Source organism: Thunnus thynnus, chromosome 11 (assembly GCF_963924715.1).
Source record: "Thunnus thynnus chromosome 11, fThuThy2.1, whole genome shotgun sequence".
NCBI classification, from domain to species: domain Eukaryota; kingdom Metazoa; phylum Chordata; class Actinopteri; order Scombriformes; family Scombridae; genus Thunnus; species Thunnus thynnus.
Genome location: NC_089527.1, coordinates 30607811 through 30625618, shown reverse-complemented (window position 1 = coordinate 30625618; position 17808 = coordinate 30607811). Strand labels below are relative to the sequence as shown.

The 17808-nt window shown below is 38.9% G+C and overlaps 1 protein-coding gene and 2 long non-coding RNA genes across 3 annotated transcripts in view; 1 reads left to right on the top strand and 2 right to left on the bottom strand.

Annotated features, from left to right (window-relative positions):
• Positions 1-17808, top strand: part of pdia5 (protein disulfide isomerase family A, member 5) — a 76966-nt gene that overhangs the window by 23030 nt on the left and 36128 nt on the right. The window contains exons 4-10 of the mRNA XM_067604428.1: positions 1561-1644; positions 1776-1821; positions 3495-3587; positions 4569-4629; positions 5586-5653; positions 12093-12184; positions 17548-17619. Coding sequence (XP_067460529.1) covers positions 1561-1644; positions 1776-1821; positions 3495-3587; positions 4569-4629; positions 5586-5653; positions 12093-12184; positions 17548-17619 — 516 coding nt within the window. The remainder of the gene's footprint in view (positions 1-1560; positions 1645-1775; positions 1822-3494; positions 3588-4568; positions 4630-5585; positions 5654-12092; positions 12185-17547; positions 17620-17808) is intronic.
• Positions 290-8810, bottom strand: LOC137193169 (uncharacterized). Its single transcript, XR_010930692.1, has 3 exons — positions 8561-8810; positions 2430-2494; positions 290-754 (listed from the first exon to the last, which is right to left on the bottom strand). It is a non-coding gene; the product is annotated as an uncharacterized lncRNA (long non-coding RNA).
• Positions 9027-10704, bottom strand: LOC137193168 (uncharacterized). The gene is made up of 2 exons (XR_010930691.1): positions 10295-10704; positions 9027-9472 (listed from the first exon to the last, which is right to left on the bottom strand). It is a non-coding gene; the product is annotated as an uncharacterized lncRNA (long non-coding RNA).

The window sequence follows — 17808 nt, the reverse complement described above, 5'->3', positions numbered from 1 at the left end:
GTTGCCCAGGGTGTTGTCTTTTAGCAGCTGTTTCAGTGCGGTCTCCACCGCCTCAGTAGTTGGAATATATGTAAAGAGTGAGGTAATGTCGTAGGATACCATGGTTTCATCCTTGCAGTTATGGATGTTTCCAACCAAAGGAGCTAAGATTGTGGCTTCATGCTTGGTAATATTGTTTGTGACAGAGTTGATGCTGCTGCTGATGTTCTTGGATGAGGCCTAATGTATCTAGAAAAGTGTTTTAGGAGAATAAGATTAACATTTCTTTGATGTTATTGCATAAGTCCAATGCGGTTGAGTTGGCAGCATTCTGTGAGTAGATGAGTTAATACAAATGTTAGAGAAAAGAAACTGTAAAAAGTAAGTTATTGTTTATTATGCAGGAACAAGTCTTACACAGTATTAATACCACAGAATACTTTCTGATGGGTACTGACAGAATGTGGTTCAGTGACCATTTCAAACGAAGAAAAAATATTGTAATACATGACATCTAACAACAAAAATGTACTGGATAAGGTCTTCTTAAGTAAAGGTTCCTGGTTTACTTATTACTGGTTTGGGATTTCCTTGATGTGATAGATTTTGAGTCTTTCTGAGAACATTGTGGCCCTTGCAGCCTTTTTCACTTGTGGCAGTGTTTCAAGGAGTTGGGAGAAGCAGACAGGTTTTGAACTGGATGACTGCGTATCATCCCCCAAATAAGTGTAGAGGTCACATCTGCTCCTGGTGTGCCCCGACTGGTGCCATCTGCCTTCATGAGTCGGCAAAATATGGCATTAAGCACACAGTCATTACCTGAAATACTGTCTGTCAACACATGCACACAGAATAACTCTCCCTCATATAATACAAAACTACACTGAAGTTTTATTTGGCTCATCGTGGGTCTTGGAGCTGTAATTGAATTCTAGCTATTTGAATTTCTGTTAGCATCAAGCTCTAGCTCTCCAGTTAAAAAACTCTCTCCCTTTAAATGAATGCATATTTCCCTTGCTCTTTATCACAGAAGAGGAAGAGTACTTTGTGCCGCTGATACCGCCTCACTGTAGCAAGTGTGAAGTATGTGTAGGCGGCTAGATGCATATGTATTTGCTTTCCGACTACAGGCTTTTTTTTTTTCAATTACGGAAATAAGCCTCTATAGAACAGAGAATTTATGCATGCTGACATGCTGTATAGTATAGGTTGTAATCAACATTGCATTCCCATGGCACATGTATAACATTGTACACGTGATGAAATGTTAATGTAGTTAGGTCTTCATGCAGCCTTCCTCTCTCTTCCTTTCTCAATTTAGTTCAGTGAAGTTTTATTGGAAAGTGACCAAAGATGTGTTGCTAAAGCATAGACATAAACAGAGGACATAATACATACATTGTATAAATAGTTGAAGCAATACAAGGAATTTATCAAGTAGTTACTGCTAAATTAAATAGAAAGAACTCTGGATAAGTTTAGTTTAAATTTGATGGTGGACAGAGGATTATTAGGTATTAAACATGGGGGTAGTTGAACCTTAATTTCACTCTTCTTTTTTCTAATATTTCTCATTTTCAGAGATTCAGAGGGCCGTAAACTCTGTAAGAAAGTGAAGGTGGACCCAAGCTCCAAAAGCGGAGGAGCCGAGCTGTTGCATTACAAGTGAGTAACCAGAAATTCAGCCGCCTGTCAGGCACTTCCACACCTCAGTGCTTTCTGGAAAAGTAATACTGTACTATGTTTGTAGTTTAAGGGGCATGTTGTTCACTGTTTATGCCTGATGTGTGTTGCAGAGATGGAACGTTCCACACAGAGTACAACAGGCCTGCTACCTCCAAGGTGAGTGCTCAGCTGCAACCCTGCATTCTTTTTACACGCCCTCGGCTCAAGTGCAGCACAGTTGATCTTTTTGCGTCTGTCTAGTGTTTACTAATGACTCTTCATATTGCTTGTATTCATTATATTGCCAGCCATATTATACTGTTCTGTGGAGCTCAGCGCGACTGTGTTCATTTAATTAATTCAACAGGTATATAAAAGCACTTCACTCTGCCTGTTTTATTAAGATTAGGGATCGACAATTTAGAGAAAATATGTTTGTTTTTTTTGTAGAAGTAATTGTGATTTCTCAGACTTATGTTGAGATTATTTTTTTTTTATAAATTAAACTCCAAGCCTGTATTGATGGTCTACATACTTTATGTTTATACCAAACATAATTGTATCTCTTTCCTACATGAAAGGAATCAGATACACTGGTGTGGTTGCTTGATGTTTAGGTCCTCTCTGGTTCTTTTTTTTTTTTTTTTTTGTTAAAGCCAGTTGAAGTGAAGTCAACTTCTAAGCAAAAATATGAATGTAGGTCACTACATTAATAGTGACCTATTAATGACATCCAAACATCCACTGCAAACCTTAGAAGAAATACAAAACCTTTTTTTTCTTACCTGTTGTTCAGCAGCAGGTCGTATCTTCAGTTGTTTTCATGATCTCACAGATGGCTTTTGTCTGCCTGGAATGAAAAGAATAGTAGCTCAGGCAAAACCTACATTTAAATACAATGTTTTTGCTGACTGCACCGTCCACCACCCCAGCCTGCCATAGGCTCGGGCATGGGACTTAATGAATATCCAGAACAGAGGAAAAATATAATACAGAGTGGTGCTTCTTCTTCTTTTGGGAAACCATCTTTAATCATGCATGAATAGTAGATAAACCAGCATTCAGTGAGCATATGAATTAAAAAACAGCCAAGTTTCATTTTATAATTTGGCCCCTTTACAGAATTAGTCTATGTTAAGTAAGCTACAGTTAACCATATTTGCTGGCGGCTACAGCTTCACCTTATTATGTAAATTATAGTTTAAAATCACAGGTCTTGCTATTTGAATTTTGCGGAAATCAATTTGTGGTGGTTTTCATCTATGAATATATAAGAACCCCATCTTAAAGAAATCTGGCAGCTATTGCTCTTTTGTACCTGACTGCCTGGATTTTATTATCCTGTTTGCTAGTGTTTTGCCCATATTTCTCTCCTTGACAGATGGAAAAAACCAACAATCTCAGGTTAAACCATTACCAAGTAATCCTTATATTAACATAATGATCATCACATATTCCACCCATGTCCACGCTGTTATTGTTATAGCTGCTGCTGAATGAAATATCTCCTGCTGTTGCCTCTGCAGATAAAAATTTATTTACATGATGTTTGTGCATTTCCAAGGCCATTACCAGACACTTTAAGGTATTGAAATAGCTTTGACATCTCTTGGATGCACAAACATGTTGCTCTGTATGAGCTTCCATCTGGTAGAGCCTACAGCGTTACATGTGCTAAATTTAGGAGTGACTTCTGGAACGGTAACGTAAATCATCATCAGTCACTCTATTGTTCATAAAATGATTGTTAGATTCTATGCCAGCGACAAGTTGTTTCATGATTTAAGTGTTGCCTTTGTACAGACTCATTCATCATTCTATTGTTTTTTTAATATTTTTCCTCCATTCAGTCCATGGTAGCATTCTTAAAAGACCCCTCAGGGCCCCCACTGTGGGAGGAGAACCCCGAGGCAAAAGACATCGTCCACATAGAAACAGAAAAAGTAAGTAGTGACCTAAACAACCTTTTGGGCTTTTTGATGAATTATAAAGAAGCTTCCACTGCACTGTTAATTGAAGACATACAGAACATTAATGTTGACACACAGTTACTGATTATAAAACATTGAGGACGCAGTTAATTTGATGCAAGGTTCACATCTCTCCTCCTTGTTCTTGTTGAGGGGTTTGATCAGCTTCCGGAGCTGACACATGGAGCATGTCCACCTCTGCATCGTAAAACCACCCAAAACATAAAAGCATCATATCAGAGCTTTATCATCAAAGAGATGCTCAATGTAGATCAGGAAGTCTGCTAACACAGCCTTGTCCTTACAGTCTCAGAACATTTCCGGACAGCTCACATCCAGTCGGGTCAGATCGTATCGACATATCCACCCACAACCTGACACTCTTAAGACACTGACAGATGTAAACAGAATTTTTTTAAAACCCTCTAATTTAATAACACCAGACCCTTCAGTTTTCACCTGCTCGTTCACACATTCCTGGAGGCTTGTTGAAAGTGTCAACAAAAGATAGTGCTGAAGAACAGTTTTTAGGGAAATAGCTGAGCTCATGAAGGTGATAACGAGGAAGTGAAACTGGTGTGGGGGGCTGATCTACCTGCTGTCCAGAAGCACGTCCTATATTTCTTCATGAGGTAATGTGATGACTCCATGTGATATTCGTGTAGTCAGATAAATTGCTGGAAAAGCGAAGATGATGGTGTGTTTAGTTATTTTAAAGCTCTGTATGCTAAACACTGACACACTCTGGGAAAACTACCCCAGGGCAAGTTTGGAGAGATCATGCTGACACATATCACTGTTGACTCCAAGCTTTAGTCAACATTAGTGATGTTTATCTTGGACAAATTTAGCTTTTACACTTGCGGCCATTTTATATACTGTATGTATGTTTTATTTAATAAAAATAAAGCCTTTTAATCATCTTCTTATCCACCCTCACTCTCTCTTTTTAAGGACTTCAGGAAGCTGCTGAAGAAAGAGGAGAGGCCTGTTCTCATGATGTTCTATGCTCCCTGTGAGTGCTTTTATTATCACCACGTTCAATAGCTCACAGTAACTGGATGCTACTCTTTCTGGGCTGTGATCGGAAGACAGTGTGCCAGGAGAAACTGACAGCAGCTGTTATTGTCCTAAAAATATGAAACTAACTTACCATACAGAATAAGATGGCTCATTCAAAGACAGAGTTTACAGTATATGGACAGGATCAATAAACTGAGGCATACTTGGCAATACTATACTGTAATAATCAATACTGCATGGATCATACCTGGTAAATATAAGAGACTTTCTCTTTCACTTTGAATACTGAATAGTGTTTACAATCAAGAATAGGGCTACAACTAATGACTATTTTCTGACAATTATTTTTGAAATCAATTAAGTATTATGTAATATGCCAGAAAAAAGTTAAAATTGCATTAAACTGTTCCTAGAACACAAGGTAACAACTTGTAAGTGCTTGTTTTGTCTGACCAGCGTTACAAACCCAAAGATATTCAACTTACAATTATATATAGCAGAGAAAGGTATCAAATGCTTACGTTTGAGGAACTGGAGACAGTAAATATTTTTCATTTTCCATGATATGACTTAAACAAATAATTGATTTTTAAAATGGTTGACAGTTAAATTCTGTTGTTTGACTAAATGATGAACCGACTAATCAACATTAATCAAGAACAAACTGGGGTTTAGTCAGTGAGGATGGAATTGTCTTGATCATGGTTGATGCTCAATACTAAATACTTTACATGGGCGTTTCCATGTGTTGTGCTCAGTTATGGTCAATGATTTACAATACATCATATCTTTCAAAGCAAATAACACTCTGCAAGTGGTTATTGACAAAGAAACTTTTCCTGGCAGATGATGGGAAATCTTTTGTTGGTCGTATAGATGCTGTTGGAACGATGGTTCCCATTGAGTTCTCTGTAATAACTTCTGTTCTGTTTTTTATTTTGGTTGCAGGGTGCGGCGTTTGTAAGAGAATGCAACCGATCTTTCAACAAGCGGCAACAGAGACGAAGGGAAAATATGTAAGTCTGCTAGATCTCCCTTGCACACTTGGTCTACTGTCTTATTGCATTAAGTGTCTCTGATCTGCAGCTGTCCTCCACTGATGTTTGCAGATGAGATGTGTCAGCAGTAAATGTCTGGATTTTTTAGCTTGCCTGTTCGAAAGAGTACAATCTGTCAGTCTGGCATAAATGAAAGCTTTCCTCGCTCTTATTTCCTGCAAAACTTTTCACAAGTACAATACCTCAGCAACTTCTGCTCCATAGGTTTTTGATTCAGCAGGATAATAACCCAAATGGCCTTTAAAGGTAATTCAGAGGCCGTGATATCCTCTCTGCTTGACTTGATTTATACGTTATCTGTGCTTTGGTTTGCATCGACCCAATGTACCAATTACAGTATTTCATTTGCGAGCCTAGCAATCTGCTTTTAATGATTTTAGTGCTTTATAGTATTATACAGGTATGTAATCAGTGACTGGATTAGATTTGTTTCTTACTTGGTTTTAGTTGGCACCTGCAGCCACGACTAAGGACTGATGTCCTTCCAGCTCAAGCTTACAACCTCTACATAGATTAAATGTCAGTTTAGCATTCCCAGTCTTTGTGTTTTCTTCCTCACTTTTCTTTCCTTCCTGTTTCCATCCTGTTTCTTCCCTTGCATGGTCTCATGGGTCCCCTAAAGACCCATGTTGTCAGTTTGCAGACAAGCAGAATTACAATCAGGGGGTGAGAGTGCCCCGTTCCCAGCCATTGAAATGGTTTTTAACAGCACTGGAGAGATGCAAGCACAAAAGGAACCAGAGGCCTATGTAATCAGCTGGGGAAACAAAGGCTTTGTGTTCATAAACACTTCTCCTCGAGCACCAGAAGAAGAAGAAGAATCTGAAGGAGAGTGTCCTGTACAATGAGAGCTGAGAGAGGCAGCTGCCTGAGGAGACAGTGAAGTAGAGGAGCGTGTCGTGTTTGCCTCACATGAAGCAGGAAATGAATGAAAAGATAATTGACTGCATGTTTATTTGATTATCAAGCATGCTTTATGAGTATTGAATATTTTAGCCTCTCAACTGGAAATTAACATGCATACAAGCTCCCGGTACTGAACATAGAAGTGTTTGTTGTTGAGGCGGAGATAGATTTTCGGGACTATGCGGGGTATTGTAAGAGGCTAATAGTGCTGCTGAAAGGTTTGAATACTGAATTGGTGGTCAGCCAAGTTGTATAACACATTTCTCGCCTCTGTGTCATATTTACAGGAAGGCGTAAAGGCGGCATTTGAAGTGTTGCGTCTCGTCAGGCTGAAATAGCTGTGAGCCAAAAGATTCACAGATTAATGTTGGGAGTTTTTTGATCTGTATCGTTTCTGCATTTCAAGTGTATTCCATAGTATCTCTCAATACCAATCTTGATACATACTACATAACAGAGCTATTGTCGAAGAACAACTTTAAATAAGTAAAGAAGGCATCGAGAGCTTATCATGACTCATAGACATTCTTCCAGCTATTTTTGTCATGAACAGTGTGTTGCACAATATTTCCTCAGAGGGAACCTGGAATGTTATAGCTGTTTGATATACCAAAGAAATCTCTGAACTAGAAGAAACGTCTTTTTTTTCTCTCTCTCTCTCTCTTTTTTAACCTACAAGCAGCAGTGTAGGTATTTGATGTTTCACTGTTAATTGTCAAATGTTCTCGGTGTCATTGTTCTTGAGGCTGGCTGTTTCTCAGGGAAGAATTTTGGGAATGGAGATGGCATCCTGTTGAAAAGCACAATATTCTCTATCTTACAGGGTGATAAAGGAAATGCTTCATACTGAGGTGTTTCTGTCTTTGCAGGAAATTACTTTTCAGCATGTAAACTACTGAATAATGTTACATACCACACTTACCAACTTGTCCAAATTCTTGTCAGCCAGTCGGGTCTATATAATCAAAGCCAATTAATAGTAGAATTCACAATCATCTCCTCTCATACTAAAGCTTATGTAACCTTTTCTAACCTTTGGGATGGCAGCGTCCATCAATCCAACACTTTGGTCCAAAGTTAAATATCTCAACTTTTAATCCAATTACTTTAGTGATCCCTTGACTCTTTCATGTGACAACACCAAGAAGTCAAAGGTATATGATGAGATACCTTCAAAACTAATGGCCAGATTCTTGTCATGCTAATTTACACTGAAACTTACTGCTAACATAGCATGCTCACAGCAAACATGCTTAACTCTGGCATGCTACACAAATATACTGTAAGTGTGCACATTAAGGATGTAACGATACATTCAACTCATGATTTCTCATGTTTATGTTTTAACAAAATGAGATTAAGAAAAAACATGACTGAAATAGTTTCCTTTATTTCTCAGATAAATCTACTAAATATATTTTCTCTTATCTTTTCTTTATCAAATTAAAGAATCCTTTTATTATTTCTGAGGTAGGGTGTAAACTATGCAAAACAATGCATATTTCCATTTCATTATAAAAGTGAAACTGAATATATATATTTTGTCTTAAATAACAAAAAAAAACTAAATTGAATTTTAAAACAAATCCTAAATCAAATAAATAATAAAATAAAACTAATAAAGAAATTCTCTCTAAATAAACAAACCAAGGCTAGGTCTGTGTCCCCAGCTTGGAATTTACATGTTTTTTTTAAGATATATCAGCATATCTACATTTTCAGGCAGAAGCTGAGATCTCTGCTGTTGAAAAAAAACCTCTTTCACTAGGGCCAAGAGGTGGCTGGAATGGAGAGGTATGCCTTTGCTACAAGGGAAAGCAGTGGGAACAGCTGAGCATTTTTTTTTCCCACCACTTGAGCAGACAGTTTGTGAGGGAAATGGATGTTTCTCTTCTATACTTATCCATTTCTCTCTTCAACATTTGCACACTTGTTTTGTCTTGTCTGTTACCCTCTCACCTTTTTCATTTTCTGACTTTGGGAAGCCAAAATGCTGCCAAACCTCCGATTTGAAACAGGATGGTGCATCCTCAATTTCAAAATCTTCACCTGTGGCCTTCGTGTCTTTGCACCTTGATACAGCTACTGACGCCAGTGATGTAGCACGTTGAACAAGCAAAGTTAAAAGTAGATAGTGCCCCCTGCTGTTTAAAAAGAGTATTGCAATTCATTTTTCATCTCAGCGATTTGAATTGTCACATATTTGTATCGCAAATTTACTGTCTCGCAAAGTATGGTTCCATTCCTAGTACATATGTTAACACTCTAAAGATTAAATGCCAAATCCTCACATTTTAATATGCTTACTGTACACATGTTAGCAAGTGTAGCGTCCTCAGTGCTAACCAACAGCAGTAGTAAGACACTAACATCTAACTAGGTCCGATGAGCAGTTGTCTTGAATAATTCAAGGAATGAATTAATGTACGGTTGACAATTTATTGCTGCAACTCATACATAATAATACACAAGACTTTGAGTTTTTACGAATGGAAAATAAAAAATGAAAGAAGAAAATAAACAGAAATAGTCCATTATGGAGGAGGAAAACCTCCAATGAAATGTTCTTTAATTCACTGAATGTCCAGTTAATCTGTAGGGACTCCTTATGATTAGGAGCTCAAGAGTTCAGTTCAAAGTTGTTTTGTGTTGTATCTGTTCCAAATGTCTAATGTCACTACTATCACTACTACCCGGGTAGGATAATAAGTGTGTGTCTTATCTGTAACCCAATGAAAGTGGGTATCACTTTAAATCAGATGTCCTCTGTGGGCAGTTCCTACAGTCTGGCCAACACCGTTTCTCCAACCAGCCACAGGGTCACAGGCTGGACTCGCCATCTTTGATTCTATCTGGTCACATAAAACCAACCTACACAGATAGTGCAGGATAATAAGTTATTCAGTTTTCTTTATGTGTCTAAGATGAGATCTCATTAAGTTCTTTTCTCCCTCAGAATATCATATAACCATCAATTAAGGATATACTTGTACTACAATGACCATATTTTAACAACTGGTAATTTTAACATGAACAATTTACCATCAATTTCTTTAAAAAAGATGTCTTTTTAACTTTAACAATAAATTATTTACGATGAATTTTCCCTCTGTCACATCAACATTTGTATTCTTAAAGTAACAGACTGCTTATTATGAATTTCTTATGTCAAAACAATTAATATTTTAACATTTACCTAGATTATATGCTGTATTGTTACATTTTTATGCACCATTTTAATGTACTGGCGACTTAATCATGAAAATGAACTAAATTATCCTTTGTGATTCACTTAACATGTATAACTAGCAACCAAAATCGGTTAAAGTACTATTTAACAACATTTAAGTGCACAATTCCCATTAAAACATAACGATTTCAATATTAGGAAACAGTTCAATGGTCTTTTAAAGTTTTGACAGTGTCGGTAGCTACATTAGCCAGAGCTAGCGATTAGCTTAGCGATTAGCTTAGCCGTTAGCAGCTAGCGATTAGCGATTAGCAGCTAGCGATCTTTTCAGACTATAAATACAATGATACAGTTGCACCAAAGCATGTAGTACACGTTAGACCACATTTTCACAATCATCGGTTGGTTTTTATGAAAAGTATTTTGACTCAAGAATAAGTTTAATGCAGCTTCCCTTCACAGTGGTTAACAACAACAGACTAGCAAACAACACAGCAACTCACCGGAGTTTCTCAACAATGATAACTCGACAGAAGTTATTTCCCTCTCGCTCACAGTTGGACCTCTATTAAAAAAGCAACATATGAACATTAATCTGACTTTTATGACTATTTTGCGGTGTTTCATACCAGGAAATGCTCGCTTTTTCTGTTGTTTACATGCTCACACACGTTTGCTGCCGTGGTAAAACAAAGGGGGCACGTAGTTCCCTCAACATAACAGGCGCACAATGTATATGCGCTCCTTGTGGGAAGAACATGTAATTACATCTCTAAATCACATATATGGGTTTTGTACATGGATGTATAATAAGAGCTGGATAGGGCGCCGCTGCTCTGCCGTGCAGCCAATTTTTCCCAGTGGCCACTCGCGGTATTGCAGCGAAAAATCCCCCTGAGGCCCAAAAAGGGATTTTCCCCATAGACCACAATTGTAAAGGAGACGCCTGTAAAACTGTTGACAGGACCCTTCAAACCGCAAACAACGCCTATTGTAACTCATTTTATTATGAACTTTTGATCCATGGAGGTTTTATGTTTGTAAAACTTTCCTCGAGCCGAGAAAAGCGATTTAAAAATCCGTGATGTCATCACAATGTAAAGTCTATGGGCCGAGCAGGAGCTCCCGGGCGGGGCCAGCGGGGGAAACACTACTGCGCACATTCAGTGGGCCGCACATCGCTGAAGCAAACCTGGAAGCTAGAAACTTTTTTTGGCGTATGCGCCAGGCGAGCAATTCCTATAGGACTGAATGGGCGCCATTTTTAGTCCGGTATCCAGCTTTTATAATACATATATGGTTTTATAGCCGTATAATCCATGTGGGTTACACAAGCTAATGTTAGCATGTTAACAAACTTAACCATCAATTATGCTGAATGTTAGCTAACTGTGAACTTTTTAATATGCTAAGTGTGATATCATTAGCATGAGAACACGTTTAAATTTGATATGTCAAATGCAAAATGTCAGCATGTTGTAAATGTGGTACGCAGTAATTGGCATGCAAGTAAAAATGCAAACGTTGTATTGCTAACGTTAGCAGTGCGTTGAGCTGAATGCTAACATTAGCATTCTAATGTTCAGTGTACCGATGAGGCTGGCGGAGTCCAGTTTATACAGAGGATATCATCTTCACTTCAGATAACAACATGGCCTTTTCTCTGGCATCACCCTTGGGGAAAACTTTTCATTTTTTGTCCCACAATTTTGAATAATCTAAAAGTAGCAATATTGTCTCTTTTAATGCGTCCAACAATGTTGTTTTGGTGTTGTTGATGTGTAATGGCAGTATAGCCTCCCAGGGCTGCTAGGGTGGCTATGGACTGTTATTCCATTTGTGCTGCAAAACAAATACATTTACTGTTAAATTCAAGTTGTCTAAATCAATTTAAATGCAAACAAGCTGACTGCATTTAATGACAGGTGGTTCTTGTATTAGTTTTTTTTTTAATGTTAATCGGCTCTAAACTCACGTATTAGGCTATTTTAATACTGATGTCATACATTTTTCATGGTTAGTCTCCTATTTAAATTAAAAGTCAATAAAAAGTTAATGACAAAACATGTCAAAGTGACAGTGTGTCATTAGAGCCCGCTCATAAACATTCAATAAACCTATGTTGTTTCACAGTGCAGTCTCTTTTCTTACTCAAACTAATCCATCTTTTTTTTTATTTTAGAGTCCTCTGATGATACCTGTTTTGATGTTTGATGTCTTTTCTCTTTCTTGTCTTATTGCCTTCACTTTTCTTCACCTCCCTGACAACCCATGCCTCATTTTCTCCTTTATTTTTTTAAGGTACTGGCGGGGATGAATGTGCACCCAGCTGAGTTTGACGGCCTCAAGCAGGAGTACAACGTCAAAGGCTACCCGACCTTCTGCTACTTTGAGTAAGTCGAGTCCTCTCATCTATCTCACTTAAGGCTCTCACTTCCAAGGCTCAGAACATCAGAGTAGGGCCATTTCAAACAGATAGTGCAGTCCAGGTCCCCTCAACACCAGCAGACAAGATGGTGGCAGACTTACAGCTCACAAAGGTGGCCCTTGAGGTTCAGCACTTGCTTCTACGAGGTGTAAAGGAGAAACTTTGTCAGAAACTTTCTCCCTTTATACCTTGTCATAGGGAATAAGTCTTCTCAAAGGTACTCCCTTTTTAATAAAAGCAAACTCACAGGAGGGTGTGTGGTATACCTGAGTGCCAATGCTAAGGAGCATGGAGGACACAAGGCTATCTTCTAGGAGTGGATGATCTGACCACACCTAAAATCTATGTCAAGATAAGTGATCTGATTTACCCAGACAATGATAAATTTAACGATCGTCCTTTTTAATGACCCTATGACCTATGAGCTCTAGTTTGGTGTAATTGGCTGTAGAAGCAATTAGCATATGGGATTCAGGCATTGCAATATGAGCAACTTTAGATCGTTAAGAAATGTATGTAATAATTGAAGACCTTGTTACCAGGCGTTCAGACAGAAAACATCCTTGAGTTAAAACGAGGCAAGGGGCTGCGTAGGTGGGTGTGTGCTGCTTCAGCAAGACATTGAAATCTGAGCCAGGAAGGCTGGTTAGAGACATAGATCAATGAGTTTAAAGGCTTATCAGACATCAAAACACTGCACATATATTCTAAAGCAGTTATGACTGGATGCATTCTTTTATTTTGTCATGATAGCCAGGTAAACAGTAGAAATACGCACCAGACACTGAGTCACTCTTCTAGTTCTTGGGACTACTAAGATTTGCACACAAAAAGGAGTGATGACAACAGATATTTGGTTATTTATTTACAATATTTACACATATAATGAACACAGAGAAGATAGCCATGGGCTAAGGGTAACCATTTCTAATAATAAATTATGAAATGATCAGAATATATCGGTGGGAGAGCAAGAGAGTGATCAATGACTGAATCAGAAGGTGTAATAGATTCAAATTAAAAAATGGATTGAAATAATGAAAACACATTATAAATCCATATTTAATGATAATCTATGATGGCATCTCCTCCTAAAAGATGTGAGAATTTGATTATTTCTAGTAAGAAGACTTTGGAATGCCCCGTGAACCTAATATGATGAATGGACAGTACCCATGGCAGCATGCAATGAAGGATGAGAACAGGGTGACTGTGCAGTCCGTAGGCGGTCTCCAACAGCTCAGGCAGGGGTCTGTGATGCAGGTCAGCTGGCAGCATGAAGCTCACAGTTCATCAGAGTGCTCAGTTGGCTGCAAACAGCAGAATGTTCAGCATTCAGGCAAGCAAAGTCTGCAGCCAGATGTAGCTGGTGGGTGCAGCTCTTAATGCAGACGTGTGGCAAACACTTTGAGGAAGTGTTGGAGATCCCACATCGGCCAGACAGTGGTTGTTTAGGTCTGTTGCCGTGGCAACCACAGCACGTGGAGGGGTGATCTGAAGGAGTCCAGCTCACACAGGAGAGAGAGACCGGGTCTCTGCTGGAGATGGATCGTTGTCACACACACCCAGCGTCCTTGGTGCCACTCTAACATGCGTGAGGAGAGTTAGAAAGGTTTGAGATCTGGTTTGAGGGGAGCAGGGAGAAGCAGGCCATTTTCATCTGCCATCTGCTTTGGGAATCACACTGTGCCAACACAGCAAACCCATTGAAATGAATGGAAGGGCTGCATTTTTTCACACAGTGCTGTTGTCTGTCTGAACATGGCCTTACAACTCAAAACAAAGTCCGCATATTTAATAATTTATGTGCCTGACTAAGTAAAGGCTTTTAATATACTGTATTCAAGTTCTTTCATCTTCAAGACCACCTAACTCTCCATGTGACATTAATTTAGCCTCTGTCTTTTTAGTGTTGGGAAGAAATTTATGCTGTTGGTAATCTGGTGATTTCAGTTTATTTTCCAGCCCTATTATTTTTTGAATACGCATCCAGACACACATACACGCAAACCCAAAGCTTGTAGCCACACATACAGCCGGGGCTGAGAGTATGACTGACTGATAGTGTTTAATGCAGACCCCCTCCAGCCAGAGCATCCCTGCGTTGTCCTCACATTTACAGTATTTGTTAACTGTGTGCTGGTGCTCTATAGCTCCCGCTCTGTTCTCCACTTCTTATCCCTCCTGCACCAGCTTTATCTTCCCCATTTCCACATTAAACACTCTCTCATTCCAGTCTGGCCTTTTAATTAGACCGGGACTGATTAAGTGCCTCTATGGTTAGTCAGTGTGTGTGTGCTTGCCCTCTTCCTGTATGTGTGTACTTCTTTCTTGTGTGTGTGTGTGTGTGTGTATTGTGTATTTGTGGGCACACGAACAATTCCCGCGCACTCATGTGTAGCTGAGTCGGAGCCAGTGCTTTAGCTGGGAGCACATTAGTGTCAGCACAGGGCTAGCTAATGACCATCCGAGCCCATTGGCTACAGTAATGAGCCCCTCACTGATAAACAGCAGCTAATCACTGCAGGGTAAATCAGCATCAACACCGCTGGAGTTATCTCACCGTTGCACTGGCTGTAAGACCAATTGTTCAAGGTCTTACCTTTTCAGTCGTGCCTGTTAAGCAAGCTTACTACCCAACACAACAGCACATCTCAACCGTCCATCAATTAAACAAACAATAAAAGTGAAACTATTTCAGCATCTCACAGTGTCTGGCAAGGTCAAAGAAAAACACCCAAGACTGTGCAAATGACATTTATTTCACATTTCCTAAACTTGATTTTACAAGGCTCCAGTGTACTTCACAGAGGCAGAGATAAAGCAAGTGAATACAGAGTTAGTCATAAATCTCACTGATTGAATTCCAAGCAGCCACTCTCCGCCACAGTTGTCAGTTCACTTAAAATGCAAGTTTTAAGCTGCAAATCCAGTGTGTGTAATCGTGTATCACCTTTAATAGTGTCCGCTCTGTATCTCGGGAGCTGTAACCGTGGTCGTCACCACCCTCTGTGTTTGCAGAATCATACTGCCCACAGCAAGTTACTACTGACACTGATCCTTCGGCACTGGGCTGAGCCACCGCATCCTTCTTCCAGCCTTCATTTAATCACAACGAATAGCAGAGTAGATAAACTCTTTCCCAAGAGGAAAATCTGCTTAAGTTTTGAATCTTTGCAGACTGTGGTGCCGAGGAGATGCTTCTAGCTCATTTCAAATGCATTACAGCGGGTCAGTGGCATTTCATATATATGCTTTTTTAGACAGACATACAAAATACAGCACAGAGGAAATGTTTCCTTTTGGCTTTGAGCTGTTCTGTTTCTCAAAGGTCTGAGCCAACTCTTTGTCTCAGAAACTGGGTTATGTTGTGGTTGTGATTGTGTTTAGGGTCCTGTCTTTAGTCCACACATGACCTGGATTACTTGGTTTCTCCAGTGACAGTTCTGTAGGAAGCAGTGAGATCTCAAAGCTCACTATTTTTTGAGTACTGTCCGAGCTCTGTCTTCAGCATCAAGTATCATAAACTGAAACACTGAAAGTTGTCACAAAATCCTTGGTCAGATTCTTTGACTTGTTTATTTTATCTTATATTACTCACGAGTCTCCCCTTTGCAGACATGACCACTTTATGCTAATCCAATGCAGTGTTGGGGAAGAACTATGCAGTTTTTTGCATGCAGTATAAGTGTGTTATTTTCTAAAAATGGTGTACTTGAATATTTCTGCATACTGGGATCCCTAAACAGTCTTCAAATCACATAAAATTTCATATGACTGGAAAGCTGAGACTGTTGTGGATTCAGTGAGTTCAGTGAGTATTCATTGAGTGATGATGTTAGTCCCCACAGTAGTTATTTCATCGTAGTGAAACCATTTTTTGAAACTTGACCTCACTGTTTAAAATGTATTAACATGTAAGATGTATGTAACCTATTGTGACCTCTAGAATAATCACAGCCTCATGAAACTTTACAACTACAAACTAGAGACCGAGAGCGTTCAGAGGATGTCTATATCGACAATAAGGAGGTTTCTGAACAATTACCAGAACAGAAGTATTCACCATCCAATTGCCAAAAAAATGCAATTCTTAAAGAAATCTCCAAATGTTAACAGTTTTTGATACCAAATCACAGCATGACTTTTTCTATGGCTTTCCTCAAAGTCTTAGTGTCTTAATGTGGTATTCTGGAGGGATTATTGACCATTCTTATCAATTATGGAGTGGTCGAAAATGGTTAAATTTGGTAAATGGTATCAACCCAAAAATTGCTGCAACAACCTATGAGACATAACTGAGCATGGGAATGGCCATCATATACTTCCATCATGATGCTCTAAGAACTTGAACTTGCACTCGAAACTTTCAAATTTGAATAGGCACCTAACCAAAACACAATGTTTATTACAGATTTATGACTAGAAATACATGACACACAGTGCTGAGCTGCATCTCAAATTAATCTTCAGGTTCCCAGCTTTCAGATGATGTATACCACTTCTATGTGTTATATACTGCTGACCTGCTATCTTCCCCTAAAGATCCCCCCCCCACCTTCTTTCTTTTTTTATTCCACCTGGCACCTACATTACCCACCATGCAACTCAACCGCCTACAGTTTGTAAATTGCCATTGTTGGAGATTCGGGTGTATTGTGCTAGTAGCAGCTAATGTAGCCTCAAGCTACTAGCCTCTAGCAGAGATGAGGAGCTACAGAGGTCTGGTAACCTCACTTCTTTCTAACTCCACACCCCCAGATTTTTTTCATTTTTAAACTTGTAGTCAGCTCCAACTAACATCACTTGAGGCAATTATTCAGATTCTGTGCAGCTCCCCCTGGAGCCACAGAAGGCTTTATACAAATATTTTACAGTAGCTACTCTTCAAGACCTGTAAACAGACTTTGATGTGTAAAATAGATGGAGTTCTCCTTTAAGATAACTTTTGTATTTGAGAAGTTTTGTTAAAGGGATGTTCCCCTGAAAATCAATCTTTTGAGGAGGAAATACTCCTGTAGGCTTGTGGAGGATGACAGTCAGTAACAATGGATTGAAACTGTGACACATCCGTAGAAAGCACTGCACTATAAACTACTTACAGCATCATCCACTCCTAGATTTTCTGTGGAATATTCCTTTAAATAAAAAAGGATGTTGTAGAAATATAAATATAATCCGTAAAGTAAGGTATCACAAAAAGTGATGTTTTGTATCAAAGAACAGATATCACATTGGAAGTGGTTTTTAAACCTTTTGAACATTACCATGCCATAATTGTGTCCTTTGCTGATGATTTATCTTTCCTTGTGCTCTGTTGTCTTTTAGGAAGGGGAAGTTCCTCCACCACTATGAAAACTATGGAGCTACAGCCAAGGATATCGCAGACTGGATGAAGAAGTGAGTATGGTCCTAATCACTCTCTGAAGATGCATTCAGACTTGTTAAAGTTCAGAATTCTGTTCAAAGTTGTTTTTTTTTGATGTAGCTATTAAAAATACAGAACAGAGTTTCCCAACTACATTCTGCCCTCTGCCTTAAACTGCTTCTACTTCTCACCTTAAATGTCTGCTATCACCTTTTCCTTCC